This window comes from Mobula birostris, chromosome 1 (assembly GCF_030028105.1).
Source record: "Mobula birostris isolate sMobBir1 chromosome 1, sMobBir1.hap1, whole genome shotgun sequence".
NCBI classification, from domain to species: domain Eukaryota; kingdom Metazoa; phylum Chordata; class Chondrichthyes; order Myliobatiformes; family Myliobatidae; genus Mobula; species Mobula birostris.
The window spans coordinates 123718232-123741492 of NC_092370.1; the positions used below are offsets into that span (position 1 = coordinate 123718232).

The 23261-nt window shown below is 38.1% G+C and overlaps 1 protein-coding gene across 3 annotated transcripts in view; it reads left to right on the plus strand.

Moving 5' to 3' along the window:
• The first annotated feature begins 8455 nt into the window (after positions 1 to 8455).
• Positions 8456 to 23261, plus strand: part of LOC140199455 (sal-like protein 3) — a 61774-nt gene continuing 46968 nt past the window's right edge. For 2 of the 3 annotated variants that reach the window (XM_072261576.1, XM_072261605.1), the window contains exon 1: positions 8456 to 9520. In XM_072261576.1, the coding sequence (XP_072117677.1) occupies positions 9445 to 9520 (76 nt within the window). In that variant the 5' untranslated portion in view covers positions 8456 to 9444. Of the gene's footprint in view, positions 9521 to 15613; positions 15812 to 23261 lie in introns of those variants that run through there. The other variant, XM_072261597.1, reaches the window with a different exon arrangement.

Here is a 23261-nt window from a genome sequence, read left to right on the forward strand (position 1 = left end):
GTCCTGTACAATAGACCCTGCCCCCCATCCCATACCAGAAAGTGATGCAGTCTGTCAGAATGCTCTCCACAGTACATCTATAGAAATTTTCCAGTGTTTTAGTTGACAAACCAAATCTCTTCAAACTCCGAATGAAGTATAGCCGCTGTCTTGCCTTCTTTATAGCTGCATCAATACGTTGGGAACAGGTTAGATCCTCAGAGATCTTGAAACCCAGAAACCTGGAACTGCTCACTCTCTCCACTTCTGATCCCTCACTGAGGATTCGTTTGTATTCCCTCATCTTTACCTTTCTTGGAGTCCACAATCAGCTCTACTGTCTTACTGAAATTGAGTGTAAGGTTGTTGCTGTGACACCACTCCACTAGCAGGTATATCTCAGTCCTGTACGTCCTCTCATCTCAATCTCAGATTCTACCAACAATGGTTGTATCACCAGCAAATTTATAGATGGTATTTGAGCTATACCTAGCCACACAGTCATGGGTGTAGAGAAAGTAGAGCAGTGATCAGAAGATATACTACCAAGGCAACGTCACAACCAAAGGCAATCAGGCTCTTTTATCATGGTGAACACACAGGGCACCCATGCAATAGAGATTACTGGATATCAATGTGAGTCCCGAGCATTTTTGTCCTTTCTTGGCATTAGTGGTTGCAAACCCACGCCCATTCCATTGCATTCTGTTGCCTCAGCACTGCCCAAGGCTCTCCGGTTTCTTTGACAGTAAGCCTTCCCTTTCCCTTCTCAAGATCAACCAGAGATTTTCCCCACTCAGTTCCAAAAAGACACATCTCCAACACTGTCACATTTTGTCATTGCTGATAAACTAAAGAAACATTACAAAAAATGTGTTTGTTAGAGATAAAATTTCCATTAGTTCCCCACTAATATTTAACTCTTCAGCTGTCTCCATAAATTTAAAATGTCTTCAAATTCTAAAACAACATTGAAGCAGAACAGTTTGGACATGCATAGGTTTATATGACTCTGTTTTAAAGTTGGAGTTTATTGTCATATGCGCAAGTAACTGTACGCACAGATGTCATGACAGGCTTACCAAACCATCACAGGCACATAGCGTCACATAAGCAGCATACACATGAAAAAAAATTAACCACAAATTATATACAATGTTTTACAAGAAGACACAATTGGAACCGAGAGAAAGAAAAACTAAGTCCATTTTTGTGCAAAATGAGCAGAGTACCCACAGTTTTGCTAAACTGGAGTGTTTAGGGTTTTCCCCATTGGTGCAAGAACTGAATGGATTGTTCTTGAACCTGGTGGTGTGGGATTACAGATTTCTGTACCCCCTGCCTCATGGTGTGTATGTGTGTGTGTGTGTGTGTGTGTGTGTGTGTGTGTGTGTGTGTGTGTATGTGTGTGTCTTTGTCCCTGTAAGGTTCTGCTTGTTTTCAGTACTACCCCGACACTGTTTATCATAGCTGAGCTATTTAGAAAGCCATTTCTATTATTGCATGCAACCCTTATTTATTGTAAAATTAAGGGAATGTCTGCGCAACACAAACACTTAACATTATTAAAATACTTGAATAATCTAAAGACATGCAAATCCCTCTTTATCAATCTTGTGGTCTACTCCCTTTAAAATGAAGATTTAAAGAGGATTACAGAAATAATTACAAATTATCACAACACAATTGAACAATTATGAATGAGTTTATTCATTCAGAATGAGGATTTTGAAAGCAGAGCAAAACTCTGCAGAGTTGATGCAAACTGGCTTGGCAGCAGTTTCGCCAATTGAAATATCTTCTTAAAATAAACATAGTGGGTTTTTCACAACAATTTTTAAAAAGTAGTATCAGTCGAGATTATGGAGTGTACCATAAGTATAGTTAAGAAGTAAACTGTACTTCAGCTTAGCATTTGTACGGGAAAAACATAAGAAAACATACAGTAATTATTAGATGAAAAGTAATAGGGGTTGTCACTCAATAGTTTTAAGAGAAATCAGACATGAGGAGAAAAATTACAGAAATCTGCATCCTTGCAATTTATTTGGTGAAGCAGAATATGCTCTGCCTTTATGTCAATAAAATTAGCATTATTTTTCTATGACTGTGTTGAATAAAATTTAAATGATGGTCTGGTATTTACATAATTTTACATTAGTGTATTTGCCTTAAGTACAAATGCAGGTCTTTAGTTATAATACAGTAGTGATTAATTTACTTAGCTTTGAATTGGAAATTATGCCGTGTACTACAATGTGAAGAATCCAATATTACTGCTGTTAAATGATGACAGGAAGGTGCTTTAAGGTTAACTTGTTTGTAATGTTGTCAGAAGCCTGGTCTTGCTTAAGGAATTAGGCTTGCCATTGCAAGGTGCTAGGTGAAATGGTCATTTTACTAAAAACATGAGCACAGTTTGATAACATTTGTGTGACAAACATGTGGTCTGTCACATGACAACACACCTCTGCTCTTGAGGTTTTTATTGTTATTGCTCCAACAGTGACATTTGACCTTTTTTTAACTGCCTGTGTGTAGTGGAGTGTTCAAGGCTCACACCTGGTGTATGTAATAAAGTACAGCATGCATAAATAATGAAGGGATGGTTGTGAAACTTTGCTGTGTGGCAACTGACTGTGACAGGCTCTTTGCCACTGCTAGCCAGTTCTCTCAGGATTAACACAGACGTGCATACAAAGGAGGGAAGGAACTTACTAAATTCTTTAAATAATTAATTATAAGCTAAGTATTTCTTTAGATTTCAAGCAAAACAATAACATTTCAAACCAAGGTGTTACAACAATTCAAACAAATGACAACTGATGGATTTCAGCAGCAGTCAACCAAAGCAAACTCCAAAAAAAATCATTGTGTATGCACATTCTATTTTTGGACCACTTTCACTGTGAGTTTTTTTTTCCTGAATTTCACAACATTTATAGTGTTGCTCACATCCACTTCAAACTGGAATTTCATGTTTGCAAAGCTGACACTCTCATGATGTCTTTCAAGTAAACTTACATCCAAATATCAAAAATTACAGACAATCCAAAATCCCCAAATGTAGACTACCATATAGTTTGAGATAAGCAATCAAGAAGCCAACTTGACTATTAGGTTGGGTTATTAATAATGCTACTATTTTAATAATTTTTATTAACAAAATATCACACAGTTATGCTTTAAATTCAAGCACACATTGCTTCAACTTTTATAATAACTTTCCATTATACAACAAAGCAACAAACATCTACTTATTTTCAATGAGAGATAACATATTTAAAATTAAATTGATTGTTTTCAAAATCAACAATTACTCTTTGAAAAAAAAGTCTGGAGACTACTGGAGATGACAAACAGCTTCTGCATAGGTTTAAGTTACTTGTACATTTTCAAATGCAAAAAAAAGATTTATTTAACTCAAGTCCCATTTTCATCACTCTCAATTGCCTGCAATTCAATATAATTTAAAATACTAAAGCCCATCAAATGTTTAACTATCTGTATTGAATCTAAAGTACTTAGATATCTAGAGATGATTGAAAAGCTACCTGTCATCAAACAATTCAAACATTTTATGGCTAAGTTCTTATCAACCTGAGAATATTGGTATATATTGCTTCATGAATATGGAATAGATATTAAATTGTAGATGAGGCAGGGTATAATGAGAAGGTATAATTTATGCCTAAACTGAGTACTGTGCCATGTAAATAGTTCACATGTCATTTTTACTTCATTAATATAGGAATGTTTTAGCCTCCAAATGTAGTCCATGCAGTCTACAATTATTTTAAAATATTTTTAACTTCCTTTACTAAATAACCTCAACTATACAAAGTTTTAATCTTACTCAGAAAAGTGATATGTTTGCAATGCATCTGTCTAAAATCGTAGTGGCGTTTGGATTGCCCACTGAATAGATTGTAGGAGATTGATGTGTGTTCTAAATGTGACCTTTCTTGATAAAGAGAATCATCATATGTTTTTGTTTTTGTTATTAGTTGGCTACTGTACTTTTCTATCATTGTAACAATTGCGTATACAACTTATAATCGCCTTATTTTATTTCTACGGTTAGCACATTAGATCCGGTTACCTAGTGCATACGAACCCTGTTTGATGCATCACTTGGAATGCTCCGGAACATGGAAGCGTTGCTCCTGCCACAGCGGTTTAGAGAACATTGCGCCGGCTGACAGACAGTGTCCTCGCCGTTCCAGCCATATCATTGTGAGCTTCACTTCTACTAACGAACATCATGAAATCAAACGTAATTAGGGTGGCCCCGGTTATCCTGGACTCTAAGGTTTTAAAAAAACAAAACAGGGAGCTAAGGAAGTAGATGAAAAAACGAGGCAAATATATCCTGAAATCAATGTAAATCTTCAGGCATTCTAACATGTCCAGTTTAATCAATGTTCGCAGTCTGCTAATGCAAAAATGTGTAATAATTTTCGCAACTCGTTTTCTTTTGGCTTGGAGAATTATTAACAAGAAAAGTTGTAAAAAAAATAACTGCGTTTGTATTCCCCCCCTATAGGTTTAGGTGTGTTGCTTTACAATTGCGGTTTGTTTTCAGAGTCTTTTTGGAGGATATTTTGGGTATACCATCGACTGGCGAATTCCTAAGTGCAATATAAAGTTCCACAATACAAAGGAAATTCTTTGTTTCGCGGTGGAAGTCAGAAGATTGTCTTCTTGCAATTGTGGGAGACTATGCATAGCATCAAAAACAACGAGTTGCTGAACTTTAAACTACAATTAAAATCGCAACTGCATTCTTAAGAGTCAACGAGCAAGTATCATCAAAATGCAGTATTTTTAAAAGTTGGCCGAAGAGTGGAATCAATTTTTTTTATTTGAGAGGGTGTCTTTTTTTAATTTGCTTTTTTTTAATTCGCAGCACATGAGATGCTATGGATCATCTTACGATTTTACTTGGGAATTAAAAAATAAGTTTGCCCACAAGTACACTCGCGGTAGAATTACATGGGCAACCGACTACTTGTAGAGAAGTCCCTACACGAGAGAATAATTTGGCGTGTTCATTAAAATTAAACCCCCCTCCGCCAGCATTTCTGTAATGGGGAATTGTATTTGCAATCCCGTTCCCCACTCCACCCTCCCCCCACCCCCCAATCCCCGTTCTCGATCAATCACAATACAGTAATTGCAACGGGATCAAAAACGACTCCTATTAAAATAATGCTGCACGGGACGGGATTTCGATGCACACATCTTTCAATTGCAAGTTGAAATCGCTCGCTTGCTTGTTTTTACCCTCAACATGGGATCTTGCTATTTTCTCTACTGGAGACTTAAAATAAACCAAAACTCGTTTAGAATGGGCGTCTCTTCCAATCTAAGTGAAGTGGAGAGGGAAATTTATATAAAAAAAAGAAAGCCAAATGGGGCAATCCAGCAGATGTATACCCGGGTCGCTCTTTCTGTGCCCAATGCCTCTCTCTGCTGAAATGGTTTCAGAAGCTGATCGATAGCTTTGATAACTGTTTCATTCTGCATCGGGTATTCGAATGGCTCTTCTTGCGCCTTTTTATTCCCCTTCCCCACCCCCACCCGCCCAAAAAAAGTTGAAATGACAGGTTTCAGCCCCCTCACCAGTAAAGATCAGTTGGTCAGATAATACAGCCGCACTTTAATCTCAAGTAGATCTTTATTCTGGCGCCTTTGTAATGATATTGACAATGATGGGATGGTGGACAAATTTTTGGGGGGAGGGGCTGTCATAGAATAGGAGTAAGTTTCCTGATAAAGCACTATAGCCACTCTGGCTATTCATCATAAGTCTGTACGAAGCAGATAGGTCGAAAGAAATTATATTCCACTAAATAGTGTGTCTTCTTATCTCGCCTATACCAGGGGAATAAGGAAAAAACCGATCGATACAGTAGCTGCTGTATGGAGCTCGCAATTATCAATAGCTGGCTTTACTCTCTCATCCCGGGCTAGGTTCTATAATGTTGGCTAATAGTAACCTTCTGGATGGGACTACGCGCATCAGCCCAACAAGAATTCTGTCCGTAGGGAGATGGAAGAGAGGAGCCATGAAAAGGGTCCAAATAAGCAAAAAAAAAGATTACAATTGATGTTTGACAGGCTGTTTGGGTTGGCTGTTGTGGAGGAAACTGAAATTTCCATTTGATGGTAACACATATCATGGTGATTGCTACAGAATGGCAGGGTGTACTATCAATTATCTGTCAGTGTAATAACAATATATAATATCGGTATGTTAACATCTACCCCGTGCAAACGGGGACGCGAGCAGATGTGTAATTAATTGTCACTTACTTAGCTAACATTTCACACAAAAAAAAGGTTTTGTTTTCACGCTATTTGACTTCTGGTTTCATGTGGGAATGTGGGATGTCGGCACAAGAATCCCAAATTTATTCACCCTTCTACCGAATCAGGATGAGCTATTAGCTGAATATTTTGAAATTGTTTGGCATTTCCGTGCACAAGCGAAAAAGTTAGGAAGCTGCGATGTCAGCGCTCATATCGGTAAAATCGCCAAAAATAAGTCGAATGTATGCCCCACGTTTAGCAAGGTATTCAGTTTAACATTCCTGTTCTAACTTGAACTTTTGAATATATTTTCATATAAATCATATTTTTTTGAATCTCAGATTTAGCTTCTGACCATTAATTAATCAAAAATACAGTTAGTTTGTCGCCTTTGTAAGGTGCAAGAATACAAAGTTACAATTTAACCTGTCTAATACCTTGCAAACCTATTTGCCGGCGTGTCAAGGAAGTCTGAAGACCGTATCGTTTCAAGATAAAAAGACATTACATTTTTCCCTCACTTTTAAGCATTTGTCATTTGCCACACAAAGCACAACATATTTTCAGGCTCGCTTTTAAATATTTGCCGCTCGATATAAATTAGATATAAATCTGCAGATATCCTTAAATTATACCTAAGTCGTGAATTCTGTATGATTGCTTTAATGAAACTACTAGGATGCAGTCACCAAGATTTGTGAAATGATCACTTCAAAAAATAAAACAACTAGATTGCTTTTCCAAGTTTTATTGATGCAACTTCGCTAAGATCTGATGAATTCGCAGATTCCCCCATCTCCAACTCTGCTATTCCCCAGGGAGCCCATTTATTCGTATTTTACAAAATAAATGATCAAAACGATGATTTATTGTTAATAATACTATCTGGGTGTCAGATTGGTTTATAATTTAATATGTTGTTTTAAGTATTCCCTAAACCTTAGGAAACTTTACAAACAGAGGGCAAATTTATATTTAGGTTGTGAATTCGTTTTATTTCAGTTTTAACAGTGAGATGCTGTCCAAAACAATCTTAACATTTCGATGAGTCCCGCGAATTTAAAAATCACGGTTTTAGAGAGTTAATTAAATCCATGTAGTGCAAGATCCGTTTCGCATTCAGCAGCGACTTGTAAGTGCGAGTTTCCGAAGAGTTTACGGAGACGGCGGGGTGGGGGTAAACCATGATCCGTGTTTCAGGTTAACGAATGGGTCAAATTTATTTAACATATATTCAAATGATTCCGCCTTGCTGCGCGCAGAGGTTGTTGGCTTTGTATGTAGCCGTACTTGGATGATCACCGTGTGCACTTCGATCGCCGCGGTGTAAACATATTTTCATCCCTGAACTTGCATTATCAAGTCAAAAAAATGTAAAATAAGAAAAGGTGCGTTATGCATTTATTAAAGCGGTTAAACATTCATTAGCTTAGCTTCCATGTTCACTTGAAGGCTGAAATTTGCGTCCAACGAAGCATTTGAATGCATAACCCACGCGTTTTAAAGGCATTTTAAATGCAATAAAATATCAAAAATATACCCACCGCTCTCTCCTTCAATCTAGCATATTTGGGTGATAATTACTAAAGAGGCAGGTGACTGACAGACAATCTTTCGTTGTAGTTCGCTCAAGTTTTATTGCATGGTAATATCACGCATTCCGCGCGGCATGCTAGCCAGCGATACAACGATCAACAAGTGTTTATCTTTATAATAGGATTTTAATGGCATTTGTGGTCAATACATGCAAAAAATACTCAGTCCACACCAAAAGGCGCGTGCAAACAGCAACCACTCGCCCTATCGCCCCAAAACGGCGGGATGGGATCCGCAGTTGCTTCAATAAAAACGAGGGTTTTTTGTTAAAAAAATGGTCTAAGGACAAGATAATTTTCAAAAAAAAACTACTGTGAGTATATGATAGGGTTTGGGCGAAAGGGAAATAAAGCGTGTATGTGTGTGGCGCGAGTGAGAGAAAGAGAGAGAGAGAGCGAGAGAGAGGCGACCGGTGCTGATGTTTGAGAGTTAGGTTAAGTAACTATCTGGTACATCCTAGTGGCGACATTTCGCAGTGTTGGCCACGCTGATGCTGTAAGCGGAAAAGCAACAACTTGTTGGCTCAGCTTGGGAGACACGCATAGGGTTTCTCACTGCATCCAGCACCGACACTTCCTACCGACAACCTGCAAACTCCGCGGGCCAAAACGATACCGTAAGGGCTGCGCTGAAGCCGGGGACAACTTCGCCACGGACACTATAGTAATCGGTATTGCGGGGTTGATTTTATTTGATGGTGGACGTTATTTATTTTGTTTGGTTCGGTGACACCCGGCAACATCAAGGCATGGACTCGACCCGCAACCTTTCTTTCAGCGACGCCTCGTAAGCAGAGCGTATGGAGACCGACTAGAAGACGTGACACACTCCGCACCTCCTCGCTTTAAGAGTGGCCTCTCGCTCCCTTTCATTGCCTGTCTCTGAACACACATGCAGCCACACACACAAACACACATTCACACACCTATATATACAAGTATATAAAGCATACACACATACACTACAGAGAAAAGTTTTTTTAAACCAGTCCAAAATCTTAGTGACTTATAATCATAAACAGATAATTCTTATGCACATATATTGCCACAGAGATATACTGTATATGTGTGTGTATGTGTCTGTTGTGTGCGCGTATGTGTGGCTGCATCTCTGGTCGCGAGGAAGACTTTGCACAACAAGAAAGAGGCAAACAATCATTCTGAAGAGACCTTTGCTGAATTTCTGCAAACTATGCCAACGTTTGCTGCAATTGGGTTGCCTTTCTGCTCGCTGTTCTCGAAGAGCCGAAAGCAGCGTTCGCGAGTGCCTTGCAAGTAGCGAGGGCCACAGCTAATTGATTACCAGCTCCAGTCCCCCCCCTCCCTTTCTCTCTCCTCTTCCTTCTAATTTGAATAATCTCAAAGTGTCTCCCCCCTCTGGAAAGGATCCAATCGTCTGTCAGATGCGGCGATGATTAATCGCAATGCATTATTGATAATCATAATTATATACTGACATGCGCACTTGCGCCGCTCCGACCCGGCTAATTTCCGTAATTTTGCAAGTCGGTATTTGTGAAATTTTTTTATATGCCTCGCTGATGTATCTGCCACCATGTCGCGCCGCAAGCAAGCTAAACCCCAACATCTCAAGTCGGACGAGGAAGCGGTGCCAATAGTTTCTCAAAATTGTAAGTATGCTTTCCCAATATCCTTATTATTTGATTCCGTTTGTTTCCTCCGGTTTTTATATGTACATTGATATATTTTCTATTGAATTATTCTTGTCTCGAGAAGGACAAGGTTGAAGTTGACGGGAGAGGGAGATTTTTAAAAAAAAATATGTATGAGAGGTTAAAAAATGCTTGCATCATATTTTAGTGTTAGCATGCAACTCTGAGCAGTGTTTGCCCAGATGTCCAACCTCTCTTTGCACCCCCTCCTTCCATTAATGTGGACTTCGGACGAAGAATTAGGGGAAAATGCAGCAGTGTTTTTTTTCTTTCTCTGCCGTTTTTTAGGCTGTTTGCGAGTGAGCGGCAGAAGCGGCCAGTAGTTTCACGACTGTTCGGTTAGTTTTAGAAAGTGATACAGTCGGATTAGTGCGTTACCTTTCACTTTTATTTCCCCTGTTTTACCGTGTTTGCTTGTTGCAAAAAAAAGTGGAGATGTTTTGGAGGGGTGTGTTGGGCTGAGGACTGTGGACGCAAAGGGAGGGTGAGCGAGGGTGACTTCCACTTCTCTGGCTCTCTTCACCTCTCTCTCTCTCTCTCTCTCTCTCTCTGTCTCTTTCTCTCTCTCTCTCTCCCCCTCTCTCTGTCTCGCTCTCTCTCTCTCTCTCTCTCTCTCTCTCTCCCCTCCCGAATACGGGCACCAAAGGCAGATGCAGACGGGGATCTGTCCCCGGAACTACAAACACAAACACCCCTCCCCTCCCTCTCTCGTTCCCAGCTGAATGTTTCTTAGAAACCTTTCAGTTGAAGTGTTTTAAGTAACAGATGTGAGCGAACACTGTGTTGGTCGCTAAATCCTTTACTCCCCGGGCTATTAATTCGCCTAATACCGGACCTTGTAACTTTGAATTGATAAGACGAGAGAGAACGAGTAAGAAAGAGTGTGAGAGTATGAGCTTTTAGATATAAACCAGTGTGATCACTAAAGGACATCCTGGTTTGTTTGTGGCTTGTCATAACTTTTAAGCTTCGTGGAGAGAGATTTAGTTTGGTTGTTAGGAGAAATACAGTTAACTTTGTGGTTGGGATTTTTTTCCATTCCGAGGACTTTGGGGTGTGCAGGTTGAAGGGTGGTCAATTGTTGTAACTGCTGTGTGTCTGTCTGTGCGTGTGTGTGTGTGTGTGTGTGTGTGTGTGAGTGAGAGGGGGGGGGGGATAGAGAGACTGATCAAAAAGTCCAGCCATGTTTGATCTCCCACTTTCACGACCTGTCCCCTAAAAAGCCGCTTTCATGAAAAGCCTCAAATTGCTTGCCCATGTCGAAGCGAAGTACACTCATTCTTGGAAATGTGTCGCCCACAAGAACCGTCACACCACCTTGTAGATTCAGCGATAGTGTGAAACTAAAAATAAACAAATATTCCAAATTTGAGAGTATAATCATTCATTCTTCTAACACATAGTTTTATTGAAGTCTGGGCTTTTTTTTTGGTCTGTTACTTAGTATTAAATGTAACCGTCGGTTTACTGACTGGTATCTTTGTTCGACTCGCTGCGACAGGTTAGGCCATTTCATTTAATTTTGGGGGAAAACAACATTCTGTTTCAAAAATGCAAGCAGCAAGGAGTCGAGAGAGGTAAGGTCCCCCTTACCAAAAAAAAGTGACAGCGTTAAACTGTCAAAACGTGCTAGCGCCTAATATCAGGGCTAAATTGATGAGAAGATAGGCGCACCGTGGTCAGGGTTTACCTTCTCAAAAACGATTGCTACTATTTAGATGATATTTATTTTGGGGGGAAAACTGTGCTCTCTTTTTCTCAGAGTCGCGAGAGATAAAATAATTGCGAGAAAGTAAGACAGGGATCATCTTTTATCTGGTTTAGAAAAGTGGTCCTTTGACTGTTCTGGGCGGTACAGTGTTGGGTTTATTTTTACTGGAGCCCTGTCTTTCCCTTCATTGTATATTTTTGTGACAAATTAAAGCATCAACGCTGGCAATCTCAAAGTTCAGCTGTGAAGTCACTCAGACAAAAACGGACAATAAACATTCAGCTTTCCTAATAAAAAAGTTCACGTGACTTTACAGATATATTAGTGGAAATGATATTACTGGAAAATTGGAAGACTGGGATTAAATCTGTATGATACCATAGATTATGCGCACCGCCTTCATCTGGTTGGTTCCAGGTTAGGTTTAAATAAAACCCAACAAATTGAACCACAGCAAGTGTAGATTAAGTGCAAAATATCTTTTTTTTTGTCATGGAAATGTTTTTTTGTTTACTTCATCACGTCGAGTTTCTCACACTTCGGCTTGTTTTGTGTAAGTTCTCAATGACTACATGACCGAATGAATGGGTTGATTTCTGCGGGGGGAGAGAAAAGAACAGCTTCACAATCAAAAGAACTACACTGCACCCCAGTGTGGAATTTTTACCATTATGATTGTAACGTGTGAATAGCTGCAAATCGGCTCTCACAAGCGATCCGTTCAACAATGTAACGATATCAAGGCATTAAAAACTAAATGGGAGAAAGGCCTTCAGAAACAACCCATATATATTTTACTGCATTGTGCAAAAAAATTATGTAATAGTTAAATATTTACCCTCAAACTTGTATGCACGAAAATATCTGGAGTAGAAATCTTGGGCAGTGATAATATAACTTGCAGTAGCATTAGTAGGAAAATAGTCTTTAGCGTTGTGTTGAACGTCCGCATTTATTCAGGAGTTTTAAGCAGGGCGCTATGTGCGAGGCAGTTGGTAGCTGGGGGAAAAAATTGAAGTTTAGTTTTCTCACATTCAGATTGAGATTGCGATATAATGCGGTGGTTTAATCAGATCATCACTTCATCAATCTGGCAGTCAACAGAGGAACTGATTGAAGTTCAGTGGGAGAGAATGAATGGCCACTTTTTTAATCTCACCGCTATGAAGAGTGTTATCAACCAAGTATACATGTTAATGTTTAATTGGGTAAGAGTCTCTGGGTTGTAATTTCTCCCTTTGGTGAATGCATTATTTTTCAGTGGTGTCATGTGTTGAATTCCTTAGTGCAATAATTCTCATTCTGACATTAGAGATGGTATGGTGACATATAGAATGGAATTACCTTTACTAATTTAGACTAAAGGCATTGCAGAATTAAAGATGATTTATTTGATTCCACTTAGTGAATTAATACAGGAAATGTGCTTCTTTGAACTCCTGAAATAGCAGAGTTCAATGGTAAAGTTAATTGACAAGTGGGTAACTTAAATACTTGGAAAAGGACTAGGCATAATGTAAATAAAGATTTCTCATGCCATTGAATCTCTTAGAATTTCCAAACCGGTGCATTGCTTGACTGAGCCTCTTCAAAGATTTATGCTTCAAAAACCATCTTTAATAAAGACAAAACACTCCTCTCAGGGTGCAGTTCTGTGTTAATATTTGCAGAATTGAATGATAATACTGTAGAAAAAAAAGCTCTGTGGGAAGTATTATGACCTGTCATTTGTAATGATAGTAATCTATTTAGTACAATAGCTGATATGCTTGGTAAGAGGCATCAATGGACAGTATGGAATCCCTGCCTCTGCTACTCGCTGCTCTGCTAAATTAAAACTGTTCGCTCATAGCAGGTTGAGTTTGCAACAACCATAAATAAATTTTGAACGCACAGATAGAATTGCCTTGTGCTTTTTTATGTCACATTAACGATTGATTAATGAAAATATAACATGAATTTTAAGTTGTCATTACAGAAGGAACAGAAAAGATAATTTAGCTTTAAATTGTGACAGATGGTGGTATAGTTGGTATAATAATTTGTTTCAGCAAAGGATGACCCTCAATTTATTTTATTTAACACTTTAATAAATTTGCGCCAGAGTATTACGTTGCCAACATTAGACAATGATGGTTGCAGATCATTCATTTTGTTAGTGCCTGATGAGATCTCCCTCCAAAGAAGTCAGAAGAGAAAGTATTAACTGCTCTCTCTCATTAAGTCTTACCTTCTTTTAAATGGCACTTCTAGTTAAAGAAAACCTTTCAGTCGCAGTTAACGAACATAGGCATCTGAGGTAGTAAGAGCAGCACAACAATAAATATCAACGGCTTGGATCTTTATCTGCTTAATATATATATATTCCATACCAATATATATATTCCATACCGATATATATATGTATATTCTTTGTCAGTGAACATTGCCAGCACGCACAGTATTACTGAGTTGTGTACATTGTACTTTTTAGCATATGCGTACACAGTGTAGTGTGGTGTCATTTTCCCACCACTAATAAGTAACTAAATGCTGCAGTGATCTCCTGTCTTCATTTAAAAAATATTAAATTAAATACTTTGCAAATGCATTCTGTGCTCTGATTAAAAATAAAATGTGTCTGTGGCTTTTGAAGACAATTCCATAGATTTTAAGGGGTTGGAAAAGTGCAATTTGTAGGCCGAGGAAATTGAGTACTAATATTATGCTGTTTTCTCTCGGAATTAAAAATTACAGTTTCTGTTTGGTATTTAATCCCTTCCAAAACACTTATTCAAATCAAGCTTCTGACTTGTTGAGGAGTAGCTCTTAAGGAAACCTAACTTGATCGAGAAAGCTAGAGTTTTTGTCTTAGACTGCTGATCACAAAATGGTCTTGAAGCAAATTGTTTAAAAAGTGACTTGTTTATTTCAGTTGCTAATCAAAGAACTAAATTAATTTCACACCTAATGTATTTTATATTTCCAAAGTCCTTTTGCAAAAGATATTTTCAGTGATCCTTTTCATTGCTGTTTTATTTCATATTTTTGTAGCACATATGCATAGTGACAGAAAGTCTAAAGTGACAGTTTCATCTTTGTGCCACTGGCAAATGCAAACACTTGGGATTTAGTTTTATCCATTTTCTTGGTTACTGTTACCAGAGTAGATTTGATAATTTCATCCTTTCTCGTACATTGATCAGAAATGCGCTAGCTGATTGCAATATAAGTTCACCAGAATTTGGTAATTCAACTATTGTGAAGGCTATGTTTTATGTGGTTGACAGCATTGTGAAAATGTTGCCAATAGTGGGGCTCAATTCTGCAAATTATTTTCAAAATAAAGGTGTTGTCATTTATGGTGGAAATGGTTGTTCTAATTTATGTGGATTTCTAACCTTGATATTAGGGAATGGTCTAACTAGTGCTGAGCTTTACTGCTGTGGAAAATTGTGTTGTGCAATTTCTCGACTGAGACTGGAATGTTTGGGTATAATTATGGTTATAAATTGTTGCTGGGCTTATTCATGGCTGCTAACAAAAACTATGGAGTTGTTTTGACCTTTTGTGCTTCCTTTCTGTATTAACTGTGTTGTCGTCCAGTGTAATACATTAGTTTCCTTTGTTTGGCTTCACTGAAAAGGTGGGATTGCATGGTGTGCCAACAAGCTTCTGATGGGTTCTCCCTGAGGGTGGGTAGTTAGAAGTGCTTTGACAGAGCTTGCTGGTTTAACCTTTGCCTGGTTTGCCCTGCCTTAGGTGGCCACTAGATGTCAAGCTCATAATACAATTAGTACATCTGTGCAGTTGACCTTGGCGGCACAGCTTACCACTGTTCTGTTAAGTGTTAACACACTGAATTTGAGTGTTAACCAGGGATTGCTGTGAGTTTGTTACATGTGGAGGCTTATCACATGCCCATCCAGATAAAGAGAAGTGTTTCTAGTCTTTAAGTAAGGAGCATGCTTTTGCTGGGGTTGGTTTCTTAACTTTCCATATACAAATGTTGTCATGCTGTCAGCAAAATCAAAATTATTATTCTTTTCTTTTCCAAATAAATGCAGATGATGGAGTATCTTCTACTTTATCTTTTGTTTCATGTTTTGTCTTCACGTTTTTTTATGTTGAAGTGTGTTCGCTTAAGGAAAACTTTTATGTCATTGTGAAGGCCTGTCTATAGTTTCAGGATCAAATGCTTTCCTTTTTTTGTTGCTTGTTTTATTTATTAACTTTCCTCCTGGCAATGGAGCACAAACTGTATGACCTGGAAGTGATGTCATGGATGCAAACAGTGTCATAAGCCACACCTGCTGACAAATGTTGTGGTCCTTGACCTGGGAGAAAAAGAGTAGGAAAATGGCTGCATATCAAAGCTGTAAAATGGGGACCACCATCTTATTCGGAACACCGAAAAAAAAAGTTGAGTATGTGTCTGTCTCAGATTTATCAGTTTTCGGTTCATGACGTCATTACGGGAGAATCTACATAACAGCATGAACATTGTCACATTGTTGAATTTGAGGAGGACCTTTCAGATACCATCTCAGAGCAGGCAGGTACAGATCCAATTTTAATTTTCCTAGCTTTTTTAATATTATGCTATTACTCTTAATTATTTTTTAATATGATCTATTGCACCGATGTACAGTACAGCTCTCAAATCTTCTGTGGCAGTTGGCCACTGGAGATCATTTCTTGAGGGAAGCAGCAATCCTCGGCTGATGGCTGAAAGCTGAAGATTGCCTTTGTAATAACCTGATTCTTGTCAGCTTCATTCAATTGGAGGCCAACCTGCTCACGATTTCTTGAGTACAGAAGCAAAACCATTTGTTGGCACATTAGCGTCAGGCCACTTTTAGAAAAGGAGCACTGAAAGTTTTTAATTTGATGTGTGTCAGCTTCAACCTTCAATTTTACAGTGCTATCCTCCTAAATTCAACGTGTTGTTACCAGCTTGCTGACAATGGCACATTGAGAGGAGGCTCAATGGTTTTTTCATTTAATCTCCCGTTCTCTGTTCATTAGTCAACCGTTTGGTAGTCTTTTAAGACCACCCAGTAGGTGTGTCAATAATACTCATTTAAAGCTCATGCCCCATGCAATCGGTATTTTATGCAGAATAATTCTCATCTACACGTCAGCAGTTTTGGAAAGAGCATCAACCTTTTGTTTCTTCAAGGAAATCTTGTACTCTCTGAAATCTCGGTACTCTTTCAAAGAGGATAGAGTAATGCATCATATCAGGAATGTTTCAGCCCTATTCACATTTGAGCTTTGTGTACAAAGAACTGATTGTTTCGTCCGAGCAATGCAATGCTCTAATACTGAGAAAATGCAACTGTTCCAATAGAACCCTATGGCAGGCTGTACCACAGGTGGTTCCATGTTACAGATCCTGAGATTTGGGCCACTGAATAGATTATAATGAATGTGCCAGGTCAGTGATATGGTTTAGCATAGCGAGAGTGCCCTCGTCTGTTCAGCCTCTTGCTGGCAGTCTTTTCGATTGCAAGACCACGGTGGGAGAATCTGCCATTCATTCTGGAATTTTTCCCGTATTGTTAAACTCTGTGGGAAATCCCTATTTATCTCTGCCTGTCTCCCAGCATGAGCTCTGTCTGTGGTGATTCATCCTCTTTTCACAGCATTCCAGGCACCATAAAGAGTTAAAAAACACAATTAATTTTATTCAACTAGCAGAGATCGCTTCATCACAAATTTTCAGTGAAAATATACCACAAGGGAACATTCAGATGAACTTCTACTCCACGTAATACAGACATTAGTCCTTTTCTTCTGCTACTTAAGTTGAACAGTTATTTGCAATTGGCACCAGTCTTCTGGAAAAAGTTCAGTGTGGTTTTTATATTAAAAATACCTTGAATTATGCATTTTAAAAATGCTTGGCCTGTTAATATTGAGTTTCTTTCTTCAGGATACTATGATTAGTAAGTATCTGAAGCAATCTTTAAAAATTATTTACTTTTACCTACATGCATGATCTTATTTTTGTTCTATTCACATGTTTATTTAAATGCAAACGTGACCCAAAGTAAAGTTCTGCAGCAAATGTGCTTTTTAATTTGAGACTGGCATAATCATTCAGTATTGAAATTGCAGTTTGAGTATGCAAAGTGTTTTGGGCACCAACAACTTCCTTGCCCACACTGACCTAATACACATAATCAGCTTTAGCTGTACCTTAAATATGAACAACATGGCTAGGGATTGCAAAGGAGCGCTTTGCATTTCAGATTGTGCATTAGAGTGCCAGAAGTTTTAGTGCTTTACGACTGTAAATAAGATGGAACAAACATATTTTTATTTTGTCGCCAGGAAATTTTGGCAGATGTTGTCGTGGATGAGAAAGCGAGAAATGTCCAACAGTATATCCAGTGTAAAGCAAATCATAAAGTTTTTTATATAGAAGTTATGATTAGAATGCTTTTAACTGAATTAGCTATTAGACTGCATAATTAAAAATATACCTTCTGGAAAATAAGCTTTAACGTAAACCTTTAATTACGTCAGGATTTGTGATGTGTATTGACTTCCATTTTAACAAACTTTGTAGCTTAATAAATTAATGCAATTTCCAGGCATGCAAACAGGCTTGTGCTGATGGAGGATTGAAGGTTATGAAAGTGATGGATGATAATGGTTATTAGTTGTGTTGAATACTGTATTTGTGTTATGTTTTGCCTTCTTGAAAACAATGGCTATTGTTTAGATATGTTTTTGGACTATAGGAAATGGTAAGATTGGCAAAAAGAAAATTAGTTCATTTCAGATACTTTGTGTTAACATCTGCAAGTTTAAGAAAAAAGTTGTTTTTCGTGGAAAAGCCCTCTATTTTTGGATAGCCGTTAGAATAAGGAATAATAAGTACCAGCCAGGAAGCTAATGGCCATAATTTAACTTGGAGGTTCTGAATGCATAAATCACAGAAGAGAGGCTTGAGTGGTTAATGAATGTTTCAGAATACAAAGATTGAATTACAGTCCCTAATGCCCTCTGTGATTCTTTTTCACAAATGTATGTATAACCAGATAGGGGCTCTTTAAGCAATAGTTTGGAGTAAGATGTATTTGTGTTTAACTTTTCCTGTATAACTGTTGTATGCTTACAAAAGTATTATTCAAAGACTAGAATGGTTTCTGTGATGTCCCAGAACAACAGAGCGAAATAGCTATGATTTATCAAAAGTGTTTTGTAGGTAAGCACTTGACCGGACCAGACCCAGTCTCTAAAAGATATTTTCAATGGAAAGTTGTTGCAAGAGCACACATTATGGAATAGAAAGTGTCTATTTTGATATGCAACTTTTTTTTAGAACAGTACTCCTTGGGAGAAATATCCAGAAATGATCTGTTGACTCTAAAGTATAGGTGGAAATTTTGCATTAAGAACTGCCAATGCAAAGATGAATTTCAATAGTCCCATTGTAATATTGCTCATGGGTTTTGGTAACCAATGATAGGTAACTATCTTTATTATGCCAGGAAATTCAAGATGCACAGATTGATTTGAAGAGCTTGCAAATTAAGTCTGTCAATGGACCTACTTACACTCAATGTTCTGGTACAGTACAGGATAAGTCATCGTTTGAAAACAGATTCAGCAGTGATTTAAATAATTTGCTTGTTATTTGTCAGTATTTACTGGTTACCTTAATTATTTGCAAGATTCAAGTAAATTACTAATACTCCTAACGAGTATCAGTAAATTTTTTTAAGCAACATGTCTTCTAACTCAGTCTGCCATTCTTGTGCACATTATTGTGGAATTCACAGGTGCAATACGTAATTTACACAAATATTCCTACCAGGAGACTGTTTGAAAATGTAGATCTGAAGACATATTTCAGATACGTTACATTTTAGGAAAAACTTTACTTTTGATAGTTGTTTATAGTCAGTTGCCAGCTGCTTTGGAATTCCACCAAACTTTGCCCAAATTGGCCTTACCAATGCAAAATTTACTGTATCCTGACCTATCTGTCTTTTTAAGAATGTACAGTTTACAGCCTTCTTTCATTAGAAAAAAATAACATAATAACATTGAAATTAATACCAAACTAATTTACTATTTTATAGGTAAAAATATAGCACTACCAAAAATTAATTGCTTTTTTTCCTTTATAAAAACAATGCATTATAGAGGACCTTTCTATAGAAAACAAATTTAACAAAAAGCTTAAATCAGAATATAACTCTATTTTCTACCAAATAGAACATATGAGAAACTGAAGATAAATTTAAACAATTTATTGTAGGTATAAAGGTGAGGCACAACAGTATAATGAAAATACTAACAAATTTTGCCTCAAATTCTATGTATTTCTTGAAATAGTCATTCTTTTATTGGTAGATGTTAACAACAATAGTTCCCATTTAAACAGAACTTTTAACATATTGGAAGAAAGATCCAATGTGATTTCTGAGAATATTATCAAACATAGCAATTGACACCAAGTTATCTATTCAGGAAAATGACTATAGATTTAAAACAATGTCGTTTGAGATGTAGGGGGATATCACTTTATCGTAAGCACCCTGGAGTGGATCACAATATAGAACCTTTAATATTGTGCGCTTATTTCAAGGTTCAATGTTCTGTACCAAATGAGCAGGTGGTATATTATTTGAAATCATATTTTGTGTTTAGATTGCTGATTGAATCTTGTATGGATCTATTGACAAGAGATAAATTCAGTAATGGTACTCCACTTAAATGGCACCATGGCAGGAGCTACTGCAGACTATCACATTCATGTCAAGGTTTACTCTTATATTGTACCGGGGGTGGATGTCAGCAAGGGATTTGAATTAGGCTGTTTACAAGGGTTTGATTTGAATCACTCTAGTGCACTGTTGTTATCAAATCAGCACTGAGAGTTTTGTTTATGACATTTTGCAGTACCATATGAACAGTGTGAACAGAACATGTGTAAGATTAACATTGTGTAGTTAAACACAGAACAACTGCAAAATAAGGACAAGAATTGAACTACTACTTAAAAGTAAATAGAGGTAGAGTTGGGAATTTACGTCTGTGACCAGCTGAATAGTTAATTCAAATTCCATCTGTTTTCCCTTTTTTTGTGCTTGTAATGTTGTTCACTATTACCCAAACCAGCGATTTGGGGATTCTTGCTATTTAGCTTCTGTGACTTGCGGCAGTGTGAAGCAGTAACAGATTAAAAAAAACAATCTATTTGTCCTGAAGGTTTTTGTCTCCACCAGTAATAACAGAAATTATTTTGATCCGTGGATAGAGTTTTTTTTTAAAGGATGCTTTCTAGAAAGGGTTGCTAATATGCCATTAGCCCCTTTCACTAAGCGCTAGGCTGCCTGATACAGTTTATGCCAGGCTGTTCATGCATCAGCAGCATTGTAATGGATACTTGAAATTGGGTCTCTTGAAATTCTAAAGTCATTTTACAGCATATAAATTGTATTTATGTATTGGTGATAAGTGATACCACTTTTCTTTTAAATTCTGTCTTCCTTTTCTGCTTTCTCTTTGATCTTTAAAATGTGGCCCCTTTCCCTATTATAATAAAGCATGCTCCTTAATCTTTGTTGCAATAAAGGAGGATTAGAACACCCTTGGAATAACTGTATGGATTGTGTTGTCTGTCTCACTTGGCAGACTCTACTCGTACCATCAGTATCACTTTGCTTCAGTCTCACTGGCTCTGCATCCATTGCTCTGCATACATTGACACCCCACTCCTGCCCCCACACGAAGAAAGGTGACAGAGTGGTTTATCTTCACACATGGGCTTCAGTGTGTAGATAATAGTGATTCTGAATCTTCTTGAATATTAAAATAAAAGGATATATTATGACATGAACACAGTTGCCACATTGAAATCTCCAAATTGGTGGATCTGAATTGCACAGCTATGGTTTTTTATGTTTGTTTCTGCTTGGAAAGTAGTTCCATTAATGTCAATATTTGAAATAACAATCCTAAAATAGTAATGTTCTACGGGTTTTGTACATTTTTGGATGTTTTTGGTTTGGCAGAAACTGTTTCAGTTGAATTCCATTTTCTATAATTTATACAACAATTTCTTTCAGTTTTTTCAGATAAATGTAAAGATATTTAAATACTTCTCTTCTGTTCAACAATCCTCCTTCCAATCCCCATATTGAGTTCACAGCACACAGTCTTGGCTCTGCTTAATTCATTAGCTAAGGCTTGGTCCAATGCTAGTTGAGAATGAGACAATGTTTTTAAATGCCCTTTGTGTTATATATAAAGCTGAAATATAACATAAGAGATTCAGCAGATGCTGAAAACCCAGAGCAACACACACAATGCTGGAGGAACTCAGCAGGCCAGGCAACATCTATGGAAAAGAGTACAGTTGACGGTTCAGGCCAAGTCCATTCTTCAGGACTGGAAAGGAAGGGGGAAAACACCAGAATAAAAAGGTTGGAGGGGGGAGGTGGACTAGCTATTAGGTGATAGGTGAAGCCAGTTGGGTGGGGAAGGTAAGGGGTTGGAGAGGAAGGAATCTGATAAGAGAGGAGAGTGGGCCATGGGAAAAAGAGAAAAAGGAGGGGCATCGGGGGAGGTGATAGGCATGTGAAGAGAAAAGGTAAGAGGCCATATTGGGGAGTAGAAGAAAAGGGAATGGGGAAGAAGAAAGAAAAGAAAGAGAAAAGACAACTTACCAAAAGGAGAAATGGATGTTCATGCCATCGGGTTGGAGGTTACTGAAAATGGCACTGGAAGCCAGGTGGAACAAGATGGCAGTGAAGGCAAGCTCCCAGGCAGGACAGATGCGTGGTTGGCTTTGTTTGCTCTCCGTGTTCCCAGTTCCCAAGCCCCAGTGTAGATCATTATGATGAATAGCACTGAAGTCTTGATCAGTCCTGACTTGAGTTTCAATCCCACATTATGTCCATTAGCAGGATGCTATTATCATATAATTTAATGTAAACCTTCAGTGGTTCTTAATTACTTGATTCTTTGAATTTAAGGGTCTTTGCCCTCATTTTCAAATCTCCCATCTTAAATCTTGTTTGAGCTTTATGCTCTTGCCACTTGAACACTGGTCTACACACAGTGGAATTCAGACTTCTCTAAACCTTTTCATTTTGCTGCATCTCTGCCCATTTTCAAAATCTTGTTTAAAACCTCCTTCCAACAATGCTGGAGCCAAATCTCTGATTTTATCTGACTGGCTCCTCTCATGTTGAGAGTGCTCTTTCTCTATGTGAATTCAAGTGTTAGAGTTGCATGTGCTTCGCAGCCCGTGAACCTTGCTGCATTTAAGATGAATCTCGCTGCATGTAAGAAGCCTAGCTCTGAATTTCTCTGGTGAATGCCTAAGTGTTTATTTTATTTGTTTACTTTTAGCAATACAATGCGGAGTAGGCCCTTCTGGCTCGTTGAGCCACACCACCCCAGCAACCCCCAAGAAACCGAATTAACCTGAACGTAATCGTGGGACAATTTATAATGACCAGCTAACCTACCCGGTACGTCTTTAGACTGTAGGAGGAAGCAGGAAGATCTGGAGAAAACCCTTGCATTCCACAGGGAGGACTGACTGAGGCTCCTAACAGAATGGTGCTGGAATTGACCTCTGAACTCTGGAATGCCCCGCACTATAATAACAGCACGCTGACCACTGTGCTACCGTGGTGCCCTTTCTTAGTATCTGTTGTGGACCCGAATGCTTTAGTTCGAAGCAGTTTCCCCTGCACCTCTCAGTGAATGATACAGCTGCTATTTCACCTCAGAAAACTAGCTATCAGCTATTCCAGAACTCAGGTCTAATTGACTTCCAGTCAAGGGCTCAGACGAACATTGCAGATAAAGCCATCAGACAAAGCCCTTCTTCCATTTATAAATTTAAAATAAACATAATTTCAATCAGAGATCATGACCTGAGTTTTAAATGCACAAACTCGCCTTCTATTGCAAACTTTCAGCACTTTCTATTTTTGTCCAATGGAAGTATCCATCCAGGCCAGACTCTCTTCT